At 51.0% G+C, this 21,059-nt stretch overlaps 1 protein-coding gene across 1 annotated transcript in view; it reads left to right on the forward strand.

Moving 5' to 3' along the window:
• Positions 1 to 20,731, forward strand: part of Ccdc12 (coiled-coil domain containing 12) — a 56,352-nt gene extending 35,621 nt beyond the window's left edge. Inside the window, exons 3-7 of the mRNA XM_059268758.1 lie at positions 17,531 to 17,610; positions 18,761 to 18,822; positions 18,973 to 19,007; positions 20,265 to 20,341; positions 20,429 to 20,731. Of these exons, the coding sequence (XP_059124741.1) occupies positions 17,531 to 17,610; positions 18,761 to 18,822; positions 18,973 to 19,007; positions 20,265 to 20,341; positions 20,429 to 20,511 (337 nt within the window). The 3' untranslated portion in view covers positions 20,512 to 20,731. The remainder of the gene's footprint in view (positions 1 to 17,530; positions 17,611 to 18,760; positions 18,823 to 18,972; positions 19,008 to 20,264; positions 20,342 to 20,428) is intronic.
• The last annotated feature ends 328 nt before the right edge of the window (positions 20,732 to 21,059 follow it).

Consider the following 21,059-nt stretch of genomic DNA (forward strand, 5'->3'; position numbering starts at 1 on the left):
CCTTGTTCAGATCTGAAAAGATCAACCCTATCACTAGTTAAGATTGTTCCTATAAGTCCTATATATGTCCCTCTATAAGATTTCCTCGCTTACTGTCTAGTTCAACAGTTCTCAACCTTCCTAATGCTGTGACCCTTTAATACAGTTCCTCATGTTGTGGTGACCCCAACCATAACGTTATTTTTGTTGCTACTTTATAACTGTAATTTTGCTACTGCTATGAATCATAACATAAATACCTGTGTTTGCCGATGGTCTTAGGTGACCCCTATGAAAGGGTCATTCGACCCCCAGGTTAAGAAATGCTGGTTAGCTCTTAGTTTGTGTTACATTCTAACTGTATATTACATCTTTTAGTCTTGTTATGTACCTTTCATGTGTTCTACTTCTTTACCTGTGTATAAAGCTCTGTCTGAGCCACGTGGTCTGATCATCTACTCACACCTACTTCTCAGCCTGGATTCATCCTGTTTGTTTCTTTCTTGACACAGGGACTCCTGTATTCCAGGCCGGCCTCAACTATGTAACTGGAGCAGGTCTTGAACTCCTAATCCATCTGCTTCCACTTCCAGGTGCAGGATTACAGGTGTGCACCCCCATTCCCAGGCTGGAATCACTCTTGGACACCCAGTTTACACATGGAGCCTGGAGGCCATTTCTTCCTTCTCTCTGCTTGCACTCCCCTTAGAGTTGGAGCATTTATTTTACTTGGTGAAATAATGTTGTCTGGTTGAGGTGGTTTAAGTTGATGTGAGGGCCTTGGCAGGCATGAGGTCTTCCCTCATAACTTGGAAGTGCCCTCCACAGAGTTCTCCATGTTGCTTTGTTTCGAAAAGATGCTGGGAATTCTGCAGGAACCAACCTGTAGAGCAGCGAAGAGCTGCTGTGTGGCTAGTCTTATGGACAGACAGTGTAACGTCCCAGAAGTCATGCTGACCCTGTCCTGCTCAGTGCTCGGCTGGGATGTGGCTGCGGTTAGACTTGGCGTCTTTATAAACAGATGTCTTTGATTTCCTCTGCCCTGGATAGTTTCCTTCATGCACAGGTACTGCTGCTTGGAGGGTAGGCATTGATGTAGAAGGTAGGATGGCCCTGTGGGGAGGCAGAGCTCCCCAGAAGAAGCTGGGCTGTCATACTGGAGAAGGCCTTGCTTTTCCAGCCTTGTTAGGGTGAAGGAATGTCTCAAAGAGCAGGCTCTCATCTCTGTCTCACTTCTTCTCTGGCATCAGTCAGGAAGCCCTTTATTTTGTCCTGTTGGCAGTCCTTCAAGGTCCTTGTCATGGCAACAGCTCTCTACTGGGAGAGGCCTTGTGGTGGTAGAGTCGGCTCTGTACTGAACTATGTGGTTTTGGGAGCTCCTAGCACCTCGGGGTCTCTTTGCCAAGTGTCCCCAGACTTGAATGATTTGGGGGTAGGTACCTACATGGTCTCCTTCGTTCTTAGTCGTGGGTTCTCGGTTGCTAGCTGGAGCCTTGAGTCTCATTTCTGGGCTGTCTCTGGTACACTAGATGGTCTGTTTTCATCGACCCCCTTGCTGAGAAAGAAGGGTCCCTGGTGAGTGGTGGGCGGGTCAGCTAGCAAGAGACTCAGCTAGAGATGGCGCCGCAGCAAAGACCGGGCAAGTTCAGGACTGAGAGTCAAATTTAGAAATGATCCCGCGTGTTACCCAGTCTACCAACTTCACAGTGTATCTGTGTGTGCTGTGGGGGCTGCCACCGTAGACACCTGGGAGGCAGCGGGAGGTGGTGGCATTCTCTAGAGGGACACAGGCTGCTTACACGAGGAAGTGTGGTAAGCTGCTAGGTACCCTGGGAAAACAGTGTGAACACTAGGGAGAGATGGCTGCGGATTAACACTGGTGAGAGGCGAGGAAACGGGATCCAAGGCGGCTTTACTGTCTGAAGTGTGTGGTTTTATTTTTAAACAAAGACCCAAGGGGAGGAGCAAACCTGTCTCACAGTACAGCAAATTGTGGCTTTTCTTGACTGAAGGAGGGTGAGCACATAAGTTATGACCCGCTTCCTAACTGAGAAAGAAGAGGGGGAATGCGTAGTTCAGGCTCCCGTCTCCTGTCAGTAAAGGTCCACTCTATGAGGTCACGCCAAGGCCCTGCTCACTCGCTAGGGTTGAAGAGGTTGTGTGTGATAAAGCACTGGCCGCCTGTCATTTCGTCAGAGCAGCTGAGGACCAAGCATGGTAGCCATTGAATTAGGTTCTGCCTCAGCTGCTTGTGATTACGTTCTGCTTTTCTTTCCTCCGTTTTCCTCCGTGGAAGCCATGAGTGTCACACAGCTTGTCCGGCTTGGGAATGGGGAGAAGTGAGCACGGAAGTGCACTGTTCTGCGGCTCCCATAGAAAAGCAAGCTCTTTTGACTCAGGCTTTAGAGCACAGGGCTTGACCCGGGAAGGCAAGCCTTGAGTCTTAGCAGATTAACAGAGGCCAGACCCTTGGACTGGACCCTAGGCTACAGTGTTCAGGGCCTGAGCTCTCCAGGAAGGACAGGATGAAGCAAAGGGCAGGTACTCAAGGCAGAAAGGGCTCCTCCAGACACCTGTGGATTCCAGCAGACCCAAATGGCCACAGTCCCCTTGGGAAGAAAACGTGACCCTCAGCTTCACTGGAGGGCTGGCCTCTGAGGCTGGTCACCAGTGAGCACGTTGACTTCTTGGGCCTCTTGGAGATGAGAACAGGCTGCTTCTGGAGGGCAAGACCGGGACAGCAGCCCTGAGTGTCCTGCGCAAACAGTGCCTGCTTAGGCTGTCTTTAGCTGAGGGACAGGACAAGGCTTTGTGGAAAGTGTGCCTTGAGTTAGGCATGGATATCAGAGGGCAGAATTTGGGTGGTTGGGCCCAGAGTCCTGAACCTGCAGTGTGAAAGGGCGGGTGATGTAACCCCTGGCTAGGAAGACATGGGTAGCTCTTCAACTCCTAGGACCTCTACTCACGTGCCCTAACCCCAGTTTCACCCAGTGTCCGTGGGGGTGATACCGAGGGACTTACAGAATCTGTGCCTGGCGCCTCCTGACCCAGACTCTCGTGGTGAGGAAAAGGCAGTCTTCTCTTTCTCCCTCCCTTCTTCACTTCTCTGTTGCCCTAACCCGGGGCTCCTCCTCAGCCATTCCATCACATCCTGCCACCCAGCTCTGAACTCTAACCACCGGATGACCCAGGGACCTGCTGTCGGTGCACACCTGTGTGCTGGCAGACAGTGAGACCCACCTGCCCCAGTGCCCCTAGGTCACTTGGCACTGCCTGCAGAGGTCTCGTTGCCTTGACACTGCACAGACAGTTGGCTGGTGGCCATTTTAATTGATTTGTATAACTAGATCGTCATGCACTTTAAAAAAAAAGTTTCAGCAATAGGCCCTGAAAGAGTAGGACCCAAGCAGATAGGACTGGACTTGGGGTTTGAAAGTCACATCCAGGGCCTGCAGATTATTAGTGACCCGAGGATGAGTCACATTGCCTCATTGAGCTTTGGTGTCTTCAGCAAACAATCGGAACAAAGGAAAACTTGCTTCACCTGATGGGGAACTAACACTGTAGCTGCTTGTTCAGCCAGTGTGGGGCTCTGAGGAGCAGGAAGACACTTGGAGGCCCTCCCTCCCAACAGGGTTACCTACAGACCCGCCTAAGTGACTCTTCCAGCTAGGACAGTAGCGGGGGGGGGGGGGGGGGGGGGGGGGGGGGGGGGGGGGCGCCGCCGCCGCCGCGGGACAGCGAGGTGGGTGGGAGGAGAAATGAGCTCGTGTGACCAAGAGGGGAAGGAGTAGAAGCCAGTGCGAGCCTCACTCACCTGTAGATTACGTAGTCCAGGAACTAAGCTGCGAGGCCTCTTTCACAGGTTCAGCTGTCCCAACCAGAAACATTGCAAGGCCAGGGGTATGTAGCTGAGGAGAACTGGGGCAGGCCCCCTAGGGCCCCTGTCCTCACTTCGCCAGCCAGCTGGTTCTCATGGCTTCCCCAGGGTGCATTCCTAGCTCAGGTTGCTGCCCAGTCGCCCCACAACACTTTTTCCAGAATTGCTCTGGCTGTTCTAGTACTTTCTTTCCTTATAAACTTAACAGTCAAGCTGGATGTTGGTGGCTCACACCTGGCATCCCAGCACTTGCAAGGCTGAGGCAGGAGGATTGTTGAGTTTGAGACCATCCTGAGCTATAGTATGAGACTATCTCCAAACTCTTTTCTACCCCTAACCTTTTTAACAACCAGCTTGTTAATGTCTAGTAAAGAAAAAAAAAACTTGCTGGCATTTTTATTAGAATTTGCTTGAATCTGTGGATCAGAAATTCTTTTTATTTCTTCTTTCTAGGATAAATCTTGTCCCATCCCCCTACAAACAAACCCCTAGCAGGAAGGAGTAAGCCCCAAGGTCATCGGGCTCAGGACAGGTTGGTGGGGGAGGGGGGGGCACCCTGAAGCCCAGAGGTCACTGTGCTTTCTCTCCTGTCCCAGCCAGCCTCCTTGTGGCTAATCCTGATGGGGCATCAGGGCTTCATCCTGGAGGCAGTCCTCCCCTGGGCTCCTACTTACTGCAGAGGTTTTCCTGAAAAAAGGGGTGCTCTTGTCAGCTACCTTTGCTTCCTGAAGGCAAGCCCTCCCTGCTAGGTGCCTGGAGGCTCCACCTTGTAGAGGGTCTATTGCAGTGGTTCTTAACCTGTGGGTCATGAAGATACCTGTGGGTCGAAGACCTCTTCACAGGGTCGCATATCCGATATTTCATAACAGTTCATAGCAGTAGCAAAATTACAGTCATGAAGTAGCAATGAAAATAATGTTATGGTTGGGGTCAGCACACATGAGGAACTGTATTAAAGGGTCCCAGCATTAGGGAGGTTGAGAACCACTGCTCTATGAAGTAGGGTGAAGGGGATATACAGCATACTGTATCTGACACAGGAGTGTACCGTGCTAAATGCCTAAACAAGTGAGTCCCAAACAGCATCCCTGCAGCTTTGGAGCTTGGTCTTTGTTGGGTGTGGTGCTAGGGCTCAAGTCCATGACTCCGCTCACTCTACCATTGAACTGTATTCCCCACCCCTGGATCCGGGTCCCTCAATCCAACAGACCGCAGTGGTTTTCCCCTTGGAGTGAGTGTCCCATGTTATGGAGGACACTAGGCCGATGGTCGGCCTTCTCTGGGGATGGAAAAGCTGTTCCGCCTCCATGTGTTTGTCTCTCTTGAAGACAGTGGTCCTACCCTGCTGAGACCGACCCAGCCCCAGGCCAGGTGCCTTTAGTCTGGCAAATGCTTCTGCAGATTGGTCCCAGGGTCCCTGCAAGGTGTGTCTTGGTGACCACAAGGGCTACTCCCACCTTCGGGCTGCAGGTGTCCCTGTGACCGGGCAATGGAATGGCTCAGGCTCCCTTCTCTCCCCGTAGCTACAGTCTGGAAACATAACAAGCAGTATCCCGATTCCTGACTCTTCATTCTCAGGAGCGGGCTGGGAATTGGGAAGAACAAATTAAGAAATCACTGGTGAAGCTGACTCTCCTTGTGACCTGCAGTGGGCATGTCTCTACTGTGTGGAAGAGTGTGGGAGCGTCACTGGGGCCTTCCCTTTCTGTTTGAGAGAGAGAAGAAAGTATCTTATGTGTCATGATGGTGGGTGCTTTCAGAGTCCCTTTCTGAAATCTTCTGGCCTCTCTGGGCTGGGTGTGGTGGATAGGTGGGGTAACCGCAGTCAGGCAGGTGAAGTCACTTGGCTAAAATCTCCCCGCTGAAAGGCAGCAGGGCTGACTCTGGGCCCCTCCCTGCATCCTATCTGATGCGTAGGGTGGGAACAGTGAGCTCATGCAGCCTTCTGTGTCACCAGTGAGAAAATGAAGCTGTCCCTGCCCTCTGCCTAGTCCCCATGCTGGACATGCTCCTGCCCCACCCTCTTGACCCTCAGTGCTGCTCCACACAGGCAGGAATCCTGGCCTCTGTCCCACGTCCTCTTGGCTCAGGTCAAGGGTGGGCTGAAGGATGCAGCGGCCCTATGGAGAATCAACCAGCCGTTTGCAGGCCATGCAGCCTGCTGGGTTGAACACCACTTTCTCCCGCAGTGGTCTGTGGAGTTATGGTTGGGCCCCAGGGTGAGGAGCACTGGACTTTGCAGGCTTTTCCCTGTATTCCTATTGCCTGAATTCTCTCTGGGGAGTCCTGATCAAATCAGATAGGTCACCAGAGGCAACAGAGTAACTATTCCATCTAAGTCCAGCTTGGTGAACCAGCCAGTTTGTTGGACTTACTTATAGAAGAATGTGTGTGAGAGATTGCTTACAGGAGCCTGGGTGACCCCAAACAATTGCGTCACTGACTAGGCCCACCCCAGCATGATGGCTTCCCGTAGCAGCACAGATGAAGTTTCCCATCCACCTTCTGTGTACTGTAGCACTCTCAGGACCGTGTGCTGCCTGGAATCTCAGATCAGAGAATAATGACCCTCCTCACCCCTCATTTTATGAGGTGCCGTCAACAGGTGCCATCTTAAGGTGGCCTCTTTGGGGGTAATCACAACTGCTCTGATTAAGTTAGTAATGGCTGTTATGGGGGGCGGACAGCATGTCCCCCATAGCTCTGACCATCTGGGCTTCAAGTAGCCATTGTGCCAGCTCTCATCTGTGAACCCTTGGGGTGCAGCTCAGCTGTTGTAAACCTTTTTTCTCCTCTTTTTTTGTTTGTCTTGCCCCCCGCCCCCAAGACAGGGTTTCTCTGTGTAACCCTGGAACTTGCTCTGTAGACCAGGCTGGTCTCAAACTCAAAGATCCCCCTTCCTCTGCCTCCTGAGTGCTGATAATAAAGGCACGTACTACCTCATCCAGCCTTATTTCTCCTCTTAAATTTAAGTATGTGTACAACACACACACACACACACACACACACACACACACACACACTAGTTTTGTTTTGGGGTTTTGAGACACTCTCACTTCATAGCCCTGATTAGTCCTTGCTATGTAATTACAGTGATCTCAGACTCCAGAGAGTCCTCTGTGTGAGCTTACAGGTATGTGCCACCATGTCTGGATTTATATTGAAATTGCTGTTAAAGTATACATGCAGTTTTTTTTTTTCAGTTGTAGAAGATTTAGAAAATACAGATTAACAGGCAACTTAGCAAGTCTCTCAATAGAAAAGGGCTGAGGATGTGGCTTAGTGAGCATTTACATAGCCAAGCCATGGGTTTGAGCCCAGCACTGGAAACAAAGAGAAGGAAAGGACAGATTGACACATTTGTGCAAATCCTGTTGTTTTATAAATGTTTTTATGTAGCATATTTTGACTATTGATAGATAGAAATAAATTTCCTGTGACTCCTTACTACTTCTAAGTACTGATTTATTTGTTAGCCCTTGATTTTGACATATCTGCTATTTCAGAGAGAGGGACTGTGAATGTATACATGTGCGTGTCTGGGGACTGAGCTTGTACTATCTTATTAGGTAAGCAGACTCACTGAACATCTATGTCCAGCCTGTTTTTCTTTTCTTTTTTTAAAGGTTTATTTTTACTTTATGTGTATGAGGATTTTGCCTACATGTATGTATGTATAAGCACCACATGCATGTAGTGCCAATAAAGCCAGAAGAGGGCATCAGATTAACCTAGAACTGGTGTTGCAACAGTTGTGAGCCACCCTGTGGGTGCTGGGAACCCACCCTGGGTCCTCTGCAAGAGCAGCAAGTGTTCTTAACGACTGACCCATCTCTTGTGCCCTCTTTCTAATTCTTTAAATACCCATTAGCTGTGGGTTTTCAGTGGGATGGGTAGAGAATTCAACTAATCAGGGAGAGAATGAGGATGGGGTTTTCTGTGCTCACTGGGCAGAGTCTGCCTGAACCAGTGACTGGCCTGGAATAGCTGCTGGCTGATAACCTATCCTTGGGTACGGTGGATGCACCTGTAATCCGAGCACTCAGGAGGCTAAGACAGGTTGGGAGATTTCAAAGCCTCTAACTTGGGAAGACACCCCCCGCACACACACAAATCTGGAAGACAGCTATAAGACTTTCTCCTCTGCCTGGGAGTGGCACCACCACTGGCTTGTGTCTTGTGAAGTTTCAGTGGCTGTGAAGAAGCCACTTAATGATCTGAAGGAAGACATTAAGTGACAGAAAACAGCCCTTTGTTTCCTGTTTGCAGTGTCCATGTTCTGGTCCCGTCTTGTATGTCACCTATTCTGATTTTGGGGGGATCCTTTACAAGCAGGCACTGTGATCACACCATCCTGAACTGGTCCCCTTCTCCAGAAGAGTGCTTTTAGCCCAGGGTTGGGGCTTAGGGTGGCAGTCTGCCTCCCAGCTGTTACTTCTGCTGCTTCCAGACACATCTGTGTGGAGGATATTTAGCTCCACTTGCCACTGTATGTTACTGTTTGAACAGTAATCTCCTGGAGTGGGATCGCTGGCTCAAGGATTTGAACTTTCCCAAGTCTTGAGAGAAACCGTCCAATCAGTCTCTAGAGCACTAAGATCGTTACCTCTGCCTGTTCAGGAGGGTTCAGGAGGGTCTGGCTGCTGCTTTGTTAGTTATTTATATAGAGATGTGTGTGAGAGTGGCCTCAAGCTCTGGTAGCTCTGTACTTTGGACATTAAAAATGAGAGCTTGGGACTGGAGACATGGCTCAGCTGCTAAATCACTTTTTGCTTTTCTAGGGGACTGGGGTTCTGTCCCCAGCACTTAGGTCGAGTGACTCACAACCATCTGTAACTTCTGCTCTGGGGTGTCTAAGCACTGTCTTCTAGCTCCTGAAGACATCCTCACATACATGGCATACATTCTCTCTCTCTCTCTCTCTCTCTCTCTCTCTCTCTCTCTCTCTCTCTCTCTCTCACACACACACACACACACACACACACACACACACACACACACACACGTAAAATAATTTCTCTGGGCATTGCCAACCTCTAGAATCCTGCAGGCTCATCCTAGCTTTGAACTTACCTGGAGTCTATTACTGTCAGCAGAAATATATCCTGTTTCTTGCTGGGCTCTGAGGGAAACTGGATGACCAGGGGACCAAGGTGACCAACTGAGGTGAGCCTTGACCTTGTGAGCTTGCCATGAGGATTGGCTGACCCAGTCTTGCCATCCTCTACAAGGGTTCATGGCAGTGGGTAACTGTGAAGTATCCTCAGGCCCCAGGGTAGGCAGAGAGCATGGTTGCTTGTTTGCCAGTGGTAAGATTGAACCAGACATATAATCTCAAAGATTCCTTTCACTTTTGAGTTTACAGTCCATAGAGGACATTGACTTTCTCTGAACTGCTTCAGTGGCACATAGGAAAGTGTGAAAAAAAAAACACCCCTAAGGAGTGATTTCCCCTCAGCTCCAGGCTAACCCACACCTAGAGCCCCTGCAGCTGGCCTGGAGGAAGATCTTGCTGTGATCACTGAGCCTGCAACACCATTCAGGTCTTCTAGGTACTGGGGGAGGAGATAGGGGAAATGGATACAAATGCTGCCTGTTTTAGAAATGGACTCAATAGGGTGTCAGCTTGGACATTGCCCTGTGGCTTGGCAATAAAGACTCGTAGACATTACTTAGAAGTAGGCGGTTGTGACCCAGCCACATTACTGCCCTGTATCTGCGGAACACAGTGGCTTCTTAGCTTCCTTCCTTCCGGTTGTCTTCTTCCTTGGTCATTAAGAAACTCAGGCATCCAAGAACTACTGTAAAGCTCTTCCCCAAGCACCCCATGAATTCCTTTCTCCAACTGGAGGCACCATAGGCTGGGTGCTGGAGCTTGTCATCCTGGGTGCTGGAGCTTGTCATCCTGGGTGCTGGAGCTTGTCATCCTGGGTGCTGGAGCTTGTCATCCTGGGTGCTGGAGCTTGTTGGGTAGAGTCTAAAGCCACAAGCATAGAGCGTGGTTGCCACTGTGAAGGGAGGGGCACACATGCAGGGCAAAGAGGAACTTAAGGGAGGTGGTTAGTGTCACTTTGTAGGGGTAGGGACATTAGGGGAGGGAGCTGTAGGGATCTGGGGGGCAGGAGTTGTTAAGTGAGCAGAGTGTGGGGCCTGAACCATGTGAAGTTTAGATTTAGGGAAAGAGCTAGAAGCCCTGGACCAGAGAGTGGGGAGACACTGGGGTGGCCTTTGTATCTGCCTCCTGTAGGGAAATATCAAGGCTTAGCTCAGACACTGGCTGCCAAAGTAGAGGGGCCTTACGGGAAGTCCAGTGCACGTGGCTCAAAGGTCACTGGCCTGGACATTTTGGGCCTCACTTGCCCCTTTGCATACACTTTAGGCCTGTTCTCTGATTCTCTTTGGCCCCAGGAGCTCTGGTAATGTTGTGGGCCTTCCCTGCCACAGTCCTCTGTCCTGGGGCCAGCCTCACCTTACCTCAGATGCCCCTTGGTCCGCTTACTTGGCTGGTTGTTATCGTAACCAGGTTACTGAAATTTTGGAAATTACAGAAAACCAAGAAAAGTTTTTTAAAATCTCACTTAGATGTAAACACTGCCAACATGTGTTCCTGTGCATTTCCCATCACACACTCATCCCTTCTTTGCAGACATTATTTCCAGTGATTATGCAAGACCTACCTCAATACTGCAGCTATCTGGGTACAACTTTATACATTTACTGATCTGAGAGATTTGTGTGTTTCGGCATTTGAAGATATTAAAGGGGCACCAGGAAATACCTTCCCCCACTTCTGGCTTCTAAGTTGGGAGTCTGCTTCTAGGGCTGGCATCTTAGCTCTTTCCATGGGTAGACCATTCCCTGGGAGACACATCCTTCCCAGCTGGCTTATTTCTACACACCATTGACCAATACACGCCCCCCCTTACTTGCTCTTCGTGTGGTGTGTCTTGACATTCATTCTAAAAAGGCCATAGAGTGTCTTCATTGTTACTTTGGCCACGTGACATTCTTCTGGTGGCACAGTGTGAGGATCTGAAGAAGCCTTAAGAGAATGTGTAAAGAGCCAGTGAAGTTCATATTGCTGACATGGGCTTGGCAAGGACCAGAGCCTCAGACCCACCGGCGTGGCAAAGCCTTCTCCCGGTGAGGCTGAGAGGGACGGCAAAGCTTTCCCCTGGTGCCACATGGGACCACGAATGTAGGCAGCTGTACACAAACTAGCACTTGTGGCTTCCTCCCCCTGGGTGTTCGCACCCCACGACTGCTCACCTACAGCACCCTGCTGCCTCACTAGCGAAGTGCTCTCCACCGGCCCTGTAAGGAGCTTGCCCAGGTTCCAGGTTGTGCAGTGAGTGCATGCACAGTTCGCCTCATCCCAGCTTTTCTGTGTCTGTCCTTTCTTCATTCCCCGACACCCCTAGTCAGGTCACACCCCAGTCACAGGGGACATGACAGCACAGAGCCAGGATTCGTGCGACACGTCTCCTCCCCAGAAGGGGGGTAGCTCCAGCAAGGGGCTCTCACAGGACAGGGCTCTGGCTTGTTCTGTCACCTCCCCACAGAGGCTGGCTCTCCTCTGGCCTGTCTCTCCCACACCTTTACCTTCTGCTACTTGGAAGTGGGATTTGGGGATCACCCCACACTTCCTGTGAACCTTTGCCCAGGCATCGTCTCAAGAATAGGAAGGGCCCATGGACCTGGACCCCATCTTCTCCTTTCCCTGTGCAAGCTCCAGTCCTAGTCAGCTTCACACTCAAGTTCCCAGCGGAAGGGCTTCGGTGACCAGAAAGAAGGCTGGCTCCTGGCTGGCCCCGTTTCCAGAGCTCACTGGTAACTGATAGCAACGGATGGAGACCAGACAGACAGGAACAGCACACAGGTAGAAAGGAGGAGAGAGGCCCTTTGGCCGAGCCTCAGCTACTAGGAAAGTGTCCTGGTGACCCTGCTACCCTGTGGACAACACAAAGACCATTTTCCGTCTTCTCCATTAGCTGGCTGTGAGGGATACTGAAGGCCTTGGCAGGCCATGCCTGTGTGTGCTCGGTGGCCTGTTGCCAGCTGCATACAAGGCTTTGTCCTTTGTGCTGTGGGTCTCCTTCGTTTCTGTCCTGACAGGTGGAGCTCTCAGGGCCAAAGAGCTTCTGGAGCAGTACTGTGGAGGTGAGACATCTGTTCTAGAGGACTCTGCTGTAGTCAGCTCAGATGACTTCGGCCCCCTTCACATCCCAGACCTCAGGAGAGATGGATGACCTTGGCGTCCATGAGGATACTAATGGTGGTCTATGTCTCAAAAGCATCAAAACCTGAGATCTGAGCCCAGGTCACACTGTTAAAGTCCAGGACTCTAGACCTCCCTTTCCCCATCAGCTGCTTCATTCTGTGGAAAGAAGGGGGAGGCAGAACCAGCATTTGACTCCCATGATCCCCAGAAGAATGGCCTCCCTATGTGTGTACAGGCAGCTCGGCATTTCCTGGCCCACTAAGAAGGTGCCTTGCTAGTCCTGGCTGGCACTTCGTCCCACCACACCCAGTTTTCGGAAGGAAGGCTGCTCAGCTGTAAAGGGAAAGCCCAGGGGGCAAGCTGGGCTTGCTCCTGAGAGCCTGGCATTTTACCTTTCGTTCCTCTCATTTCCTTTTTTCTGTTACCTTGTTAATATAGTTCCATTCCCTTTCTTTTGTGTCTCTCCTAGGGAAGACAGTATGCGTTCTTAACAAATGTCCTAAAGAGTAGTTTATTAAAAGTCATAGTAGTTTTCTATTTCCTGTACCATGTAGCCCTCAGGACACTCGAGTACCGTGTGTCACTCTTTCTACCCTTTGGTCTAGCCTCTTGTGTTGTACTTTTGCTTGTTTGTTTGAGATAGGATCTCACTTTGTAGTCCAGGTTAGCCTTGAACCCTCAATCCATCCTCTGACTGAGTCCTAGGATTATGGATGAACAGGACCATACCTGCTTTATATTTTACTTTGTTTTGCTTTGCTTTACTTTGAAGGGGTTGTTTGTTTTGTTTAAGAAAAGGGTCTTACTGTATATCTGAGGCTGTCTAGAATTCAGTCTTCCCCCTCCGCCTTCTGAATGTTGAGATTCAGGCCTGCACCTCCATGCCCACACTTGATCGCCTTAGTTTTCCCATGCTGTCAGTGAAGACAGCCGTCGGCTTCAGTTTCTTCACTGGGATTGGATGTCTTTAATTGCTTTCTCTTTATTTCTGGTTTTTAGTAATTTGGCGATGGTTTGCCTACATATACTTTCCTTTGAAGTTCATGTTTTTTCTTGTTTGTGACAGCATTTCACGTATCCCAGCCTGGCTTCAAACTCACTACATGGCCCACCTTAAACTTGCGATCTTCCTGCCTCTACCTCCCGAACACTAGGATTGTAGTATGCAGCACTATGCCTGATTCATCATAATAGGGATCGAACCCAGGGCTTCCTGCAGGCTAGTCAAGCACTCACCCAGCTGAGCTACAGCCTCAGCCTGAAGTTCATAGTTTTCTTTAATCTATGGTTTGATGATTGTTTCATGTATGTCTATGCACTACTTGAATGCAATGTCCAAGAAAGTCAGAAGAGGGTGTCAGATCCCCTTGAACTGGAGTTCCTGATGGTGTGAGCTACCACATTGGTACTGGAAACTGGACTTGGGTCTTCTACCAGAGCAACGTACCCTTAACTACTGAGCCAACTCTCCAGCCCACTTGATTAAATCCTGTATGAGTCTGTCTGAAACATTCAGTCATTGCTGGGCATGGTGGTGCATGCCTGTATTCCCACCAGCACTTGAGAAGCTGAGGCAAGAAGATCTCCAGTTGAAAGCCAGCCTGTGCTACATAGCAAAACTATCTTCAAAACTCAGTCGTTATCTCTTTAAAATTAATTTCTGGTATTCTGTTTATAAATATGTATACTCCCGGGGTATCCTGTGATTAAAACTGGGTGTGGTAGTACATGCCTGTTATCCTAGCACTTAGGAGGCAGAGGCAGGAAGATCAGGAGTTCAGGACCACTATGGGATACATGAGACCCATTTTAAAAAGCAGAAAGACGGGGCTGGAGAGATGGCTCAGAGGTTAAGAGCACTGGGTGCTCTTCCAGAGGTCCTGAGTTCAATTCCCAGCAACCACATGGTGGCTCACAACCATCTGTAATGAGATCTGGTGATTCTGGCGTGCAGGCATACATGCAGATAGAACATTGTATATGTAACAAATAAATCTTTAAAAAAAAAAAAAGCAGAAAGATGTGAAGATACCTGTCCTGCAGACCTAAAGCTGCAGGTTTCCACAACACAGGGCAATAGCAGATAATCAAGAGGAGTTCCAATGAGGGCCCAGCATCAATAGTGTAGCAGAAACTAGAGGCCTCGAACCAGACCAGTGACTCTTTGCAATGAACACTTGCACATAAAGATGTGTGGACAAAGGAATTTATCGTTTGACTCATTGTGTTTTCCATGATGAGATTTTTCCCCCTTCTTTTTTTCTCTTAAATTTTATTGGGAGGGGGGCAGAGGGCGGATACATAGGGATGGAAAATGAGTGGGACTGAGCTGCCCGATATGAAAGACACAAAGAATAAATAAAAAGAAAGTTTAAAAAAAAAAAAGCAGAAAGAAGGCTCAGTGGGTAAAGGCGCTTGCCGTCACAACCAGAGTTCAGCCCTGGGACTCGTGGAAGGAGAGAATTGGTTCCTTCAGGTTGTCCTCTGATTTCTGTGGTGCATGTTTTCGTTCTCTCTCTCTCTCTCTCTCTCTCTCTCTCTCTCTCTCTCTCTCTCTCTCTCTCTCTGTGTGTGTGTGTGTGTGTGTGTGTGTGTGTGTGTGTGTGTGTAAATGAATAAATGTAAAAAACAAAAAACAAAAAGACCAACAACCCAAACCCAGGGAAATGGGGAAAAGAGAGTGGGAAATTATTTCTTTTTTTGTTTTGTTTTGTGTTTGTTTTGGGGAGACACTTACTGTGTAGCTCAGGCTACCCTCAAACTTTCAGTCCTCCTGCCCACTTCAGCTTCTCAGTGTTAGCTTACACCACCGCACCTAACTTTAAAGTTGATTTCTGAGAATTCCAGTATGTAGGCCTCTTATGGCTGCATTTCTGTTCCTCCTTGTTCATTTCAATGAACCGGGATGTTGTGCACAGAAATTCTGGAGCCCATCTGAAGTTCTGGATTATTTCTGTTCCTCCTTGTTCATTTCAGTGAACAAGGATGTTGTGCACAGAAATTCTGGAGCCCATCTGAAGTTCTGGATTATTTCTGTTCCACTGGAGAGAACTTATTGTCCTTCTCACCAACAGCTGCCCTAGCGGTTCCCTCATCTACCCTTTGGAGACTGGTGGGGTTTCCAGTTACATCGCACCCCCTCCTGAGGGGTGACCCACCTGTCCTGGTGATGTACAGGTTACTTCTAGCTCTGGCATGCTGTGGGTTCACTCATTCTTAGGATGGGGTCACAAGGCAAAGCCCCGGGCTTTGCCAGGGTCCTGCTCCTCTTTGGCCCTCCTCATTTCTCTCTCGCCGACCTGAGATTCCAGGAAGCTCGTCCTTTTGGACCCCACTTAGCAGGAGACAGATGTTGGAGGGGAAAGAGGTGCCCATGACAGGCCCTTGTTACTGCAGTTCTTATCTCTGCTGACAGCCCCACAATCCTGTCACCCTGGCCACCTCCAAGGCCAGTCAGTGGATGTTTAAACTGTGTCTGTGGCCAGGCTTTTTAAGTTGTTTGTGGAAAGGGAATTAAATCTTGGACCTGCTTAGAAAAGCCCCAGGCACAACCCAGTGCTTCTTTCCCAGAGGACCCTGCCCTTTAGCAGTGGACCAGGGACAGCTCTTGAGGTGTCATAAAGGGGAGATTCTTCCTTTGCCCTCAGAGTGAGACAGGTGAGGGCTTGAACCTACCTTGATACAGAGCCAGGCACACAGCACAGCCTTCATATTCGTTGACGTGGAAACTGAGGCCGCAGATGGGACCTGTCACAGTGAGGGCCCAGATGGCCTTGCTGCTGACGAGTGGCATGTCCACACACACAGGGCTTCCTCCCTGAGTGGAGCTGGGAAGTGGGCACAGGGCTGCAGTTCTCTTACTATCGTGGCTCTTCCCTCCCCTGCTGGGTTCCCGTCATGCCAGTGACCTCCTGCAGACCTGGGGCTGCAGATGGGGCTTCTTGCTGCAGACTCCCCTCTTCTGGAGCTCCATGATTAACCAGAAGTTGTGTGTGGGATTTGGGGCATTTGTTTGTTGGTTTGTCTGTTTCCTTTCACTAATCCCTGCCATTTTCTGCCCACACCCAGTTTCTCTTCCTCTTTTCTCCCCACCCTGTAGTGAACAAGAACTATGGTAGCAAATAGGCTCCACTGTCACCGCGTGCCCCAGTGACCTGCTGCTTACTGCAGGCCTGAGCAGGCATAGGGAACAGAGACAGGCTACCCCTACAAGTGTGGGATGGGCCATGTGGGTACTGGCACTCCCCAGGTTTAGCCCAGCCCCAGGGGCCTTGGCAGGAGGAAGGAGGTGGTATGTTGGTATGTGAGCTGGGAGCAGGCACAGATGGAGTTCAAGTTCACAGCCTTGCCACTAGTCAGGTGTGTGGCCACAGGTATCATGTACCTCACTTGTGGAATGGCTTGCCCTCTCAGGGACTGGGGAAGCCACCGTGACGTAGCCTAGGAAGACTGTCAGAAAATCTAGGACGTTCTAAGACAGCAGAGTTCAAGGACCCAAAATAGAGTGGAGAAAACAGGTGTTACTTCTGTGCCTCTCTGGCCTAGGGGTCTACTGTCTACACCTCCCGTCATTAAGCCCAGCGGCCCCCTAGGAACTCTCACATCGTTGCCCTGTGGGGTAGCCAGGGCCCCCTCTTCCCAGGGACAGTACTCTGTGTATGTGATTGGGCTTTGATAAGCTGCTGAGCTGGGAGGCAGCCTGCAGAGAGATGAAAGGCCTGGTTTGGGGCTCCTACTGGGTGATCCTGGCCACTGTGACTCCACACCCCCAGGTTTGGGTTTTCCTAGCTACATTAGGCCTTTCAGGGCATGAGCTTCGTAGGTCTTCCCAGCATGCAAGTGGACCATGGCTCCCTAGCCTTGCTCATGTTTTGCCTGTTCCCATGGCCTTTGCGGACACTCCCATCAGGTGTGGAGCGGATCAGCCTCTAGTGTCTTCTGCATTTTTGTCCCATTCACTACAGCCTCAGGCCTGGAATCTTCGCATATCATACTGCCTTTGTATGTCATACGCACGCACGCACGCACGCACGCACACGCGCCCCTTCATGTCACTCAGCCACACCCAGTACACACAGACCCTTTCCACTAAAGGTGATGAACTGTGACTTACACTGGCTCAGGACATGAAGGCAGAAGGAGAGCTAGTGTGGAGGGCTTTCTCCTCTAGGAGTGACTCAGCTCTGACAGCCTTGCTCAGCTGCGCGGTCACCCTCAGCTCCATCACTGTCAAGTGGAGGTGAGCCACTAGATACTAGGAAATGTTCCCAGTCACCCTGGGCCAGCTCTGGGGAATTCGTGAGGGAGGGACTGAGGCTTAAGGTCTCTTCTTCCCTTCACTTGACTGTCTTCAGACAAATAGGAAGAAAGTTGGAAGTTGTGGGAGGCAGACGAGAAGCACCCCACACACACTCCTGTACTTAAGGTCTGCCTCTGCTCTGCTCTCACAGGGGACTCAGGCTTCGGAACTATGTCCCAGAGGATGAGGACCTGAAGAGGAGGAGGGTCCCCCAGGCCAAACCAGTAGCAGGTACGTGGGCTGCCCTTTTCCCCCTATGCCCCACGAGGTCCTCAAAGAAGAGCTGCCTGTGTCAAGCCAGAGACAGGGCTCCTGGGATACTGAGTACCTCCTCAGGGGCCACACAGGGGCCATAAGGGCAGGAAAGAGGCCCCTTGCACCTGCCATCCTGGAGGGAGCCATAAGACCGCGGGGCATGAGGAGAAGTGACCTGGGGTCCTTGGGCAGCAGGGCAAGGTGGTGAGTCCTGTGCCCCTGGGGAGAGGGGCAGAATAAAAGACCCCAAAGAGAGGCTGACTATAGAGATGCTCGAACAACCAGAAGCCAACACAAAGGCCAGAGAGGGGCTCAGCCCAGGTTTGCCACTGTCGTGATGCAGGGTGAGAGCGGCAGTGTGAGCAGTGTGAGCAGTGTGAGCAGTGTGAGCAGGGAGCCTCCTTCCTGGTCACAGTAGCAGAGTCATCCTTTGTTCTGAAGAATCTGTTTGTGTTTGGTTGTTTTAAGACAGGCTCTCACGTGGGGCCCACTGTACATCAGGCTGAGCTTGAGCTCACAGAGATCCACCTCATCAGAAATCCAGAAGTTGTCCATTTGTTTCTTGCTAGTCCACTCCCCACCAGGTGGAGCATGACGCCCCAAGGGTAGGAGAGGGATGAGAAACTGGCCCCTTGCCTCCACCAGGAGGCCACCCAGGACTTCTGTCTGGCGGGAGAACGAAAGGGCAGGAGGACACTTCCCTCGTAACAGGGCTGAAGGCAGCCCAGAGCCCATAGTTATTAGTGTTTCTGGCATCTGTCCCCGGAAGAAGCCACCCAGAAGCCTAATGACTTGGTGGAGGCAGGAGGTGCCTGTCAGTTTTAAGTCTGAGGTGGCATGGACGGGAAGATAAGCCACCCAGACTCTGGCCAGGGCACCCAGAGGAAATCCTTAGAGCCTGCACCCATAATGCCACACTTCCCCTGTACACAGGAACCTCCCATTTCACTGCTGGGAGACCGCTGCTGTCCCTTTCTGGGCCCTGGGGTCTTCCTTCAACCTAGCAAACAAGCCTTTTCGAGAGCTGTGGCTGAGTGGGGCCCAGGGGAGTGGGAGGAGCAAAGCCTGGGACTGATCGCTGTGGAGTGGCAGTTCCTTAGGCCTGCGTTGTCCTTGCGCCCCCTAGTGGAAGAGAAGGTGAAGGAGCAGCTAGAGGCTGCCAAGCCGGAGCCTGTCATTGAGGAAGTGGTGAGTACCGGGGTGGCCCCACTCCCTGCCGTGCTATTCCCACCCCACGCCACTTCCTTGCCTGTCTTCAGTTTTCCGCCTCTGTGGCCTGTCTCTCCACTCCCCTGAGGCTGGGGCTTGGCCCTGATGAGTTGTCTCCTGTCTCCCTAGGACCTGGCCAACCTGGCACCCCGGAAACCTGATTGGTAAGTGTTGTCATGCAGGCTCTTTGGGAGGGTGGTGCTTGGTGTGTGTCATGGGTCTCTGCTGGGCGGACAGCCAGGGACAGGTCAGGGACAGCAGTGCAGGCATAGATGGGCACAGGAGAGTCAGAAGTAAGGGCGAAGCAGGGCGTGAGTGAGGGCGAAGTGCTGAAGGGGGCCTCACAGGGAGAAGGAGCAGCTGCCCCTCCAAACCTTCTATGGGGGAAAACTCACCTGCTCTGAGGACCAATCTGAGCAGTGCACTCCTTTGTGCTCAGGAGACCACAGTGAAAAGAGTGGATGGCCAAACAGACATGGCTTATATCCCTGCTTTGACTGTAAAATGGGATACCCAGTCTCTTCAAGTCTGGAAGCCTGTAAGGTGTAGACAGATTTTTCTTTGGGCCACCAGTTCACAAAAAACAACATGGAGATTTATTATTAATTATGAAAGCTCAGCCTTAGCTTAGTCTTCTTTTGTACTAGCTCTTATAACTTAATCTACATGCTGCCACATGGCTCATGGCTTTTACCTCTCCTGTGTGTCCTGCTTCCTCTGTGTCTGGCTGGCGACTGTCTTTCTTCTTCCCTGAGACCTCTCTGTCCCCAGAAGTCCCGCCTAACCTCTTCCTGCCTGGCTATTGGTCATTCAACTCTTTATTAAACCAATCAAGCGACCCATCGTCACACAGTGTAAAGGAGTAGTCCACAACAGCAGGTCCTCCGACTGAGCTGAGAAAGTGGGTGACGGGGGAGCTGTAGGCTGTGGTGCGTAGCTCTGTGCCTTGAGCCAGAGACCGAGGCTGACCTTGCCTGCAGGTCCGTGTGACTGCAGCCCCTGCTACAGCGCTTTAACTTGATGAAACAGGCATGAGGTGTGTGTTGCAGGAACCTCAGAACCAGAGAGCTCAGGCTGAATTCATGTGACACATCTGGAAGCCCTAGGTGTGTGTGTGTGGGGGGGGGTGGCTGTGGCGGGAGATGGAGCAGGGCTGACAGCTGGCCAAGCGCGTCCCTCCCTGATGCTGGCTTAGAGAATGTAACAGGACCGTTGGGTCTCAGCTGGCTTTGTAGTATACATCTGCTTAGCTTAGTTAGCTCAGTGGACCTGGGGAGAAGCCCAGAAGAGCAGAGAAGACCATCTCCCCAGAGCAGCCCCTCAGACATCTGAGGATATAAATGCTGAAGCACTACAGGAAGACCCCAGGGCAACACCGTGCAAATCCTTAGCGTCCCAATTCCCCCTCTTCCCTGTTCCAGGGATCTCAAGAGGGATGTGGCCAAGAAGCTGGAGAAACTAGAAAAGCGGACCCAGAGAGCCATTGCAGAGCTGATCCGTAAGCGTGGTCTGGCCAGCGGGGTCCTGCCCTCAGGATGGTGGGTTAAGCACAGGGCCTTTTAACTCTGGTTTGCTCTCTATTCAGGTGAACGGCTAAAAGGCCAGGAAGACAGCCTGGCCTCTGCAGTGGATGCCACCACAGGACAAGAGGCCTGTGACTCTGACTGATGTGTTCTCCGTGTCCCATCTGCCCGGCACACATGTCCTGCGGGAAGATAGTCTTAGGCAGGAGTAGAATTAGGCTGGCCAGCACTTCCGGGTCTCAAGAACTAAGCCAGCCCAGTCTCAACCTCTGTGGGGTGAGGTCAGCTCATCTCCAGGGTACCCACCACCCTGAGTAGGTCAGAGCTAAGGTCTGTACATATGTGTGTATATTGAGCTTTTTTTTTTTTTTACTTTGGAAATAGAGACAAATAAACTCCCATGTAGTAGAGGGCTCTCATTGTTTGCTGTTTGCTAGGTCTCTGGGTTTGGACTCTTAGAATGCAGAGGTGATGCTCAGTGTGTGTATTACCCCTGGGTTGGGCCAGCTTTGTTGAGGCTGGAGGGGCGGGCAGTGGCCAAGACTGCCTCCTGGCTCCAAATCTCTAGTCAGAGTCAGCAGTGGTCACCTCAGAACCCTTAGCCACAGATACAGGGACAGAGAGTGTCCTCTTGGGACCTCCTAGCCAACCCCACCCCCAACCCCGAGCCCTGTAGTAGTCTATAGGAACACT

This window comes from Peromyscus eremicus, chromosome 7 (genome assembly GCF_949786415.1).
Source record: "Peromyscus eremicus chromosome 7, PerEre_H2_v1, whole genome shotgun sequence".
Lineage (NCBI taxonomy): Eukaryota > Metazoa > Chordata > Mammalia > Rodentia > Cricetidae > Peromyscus > Peromyscus eremicus.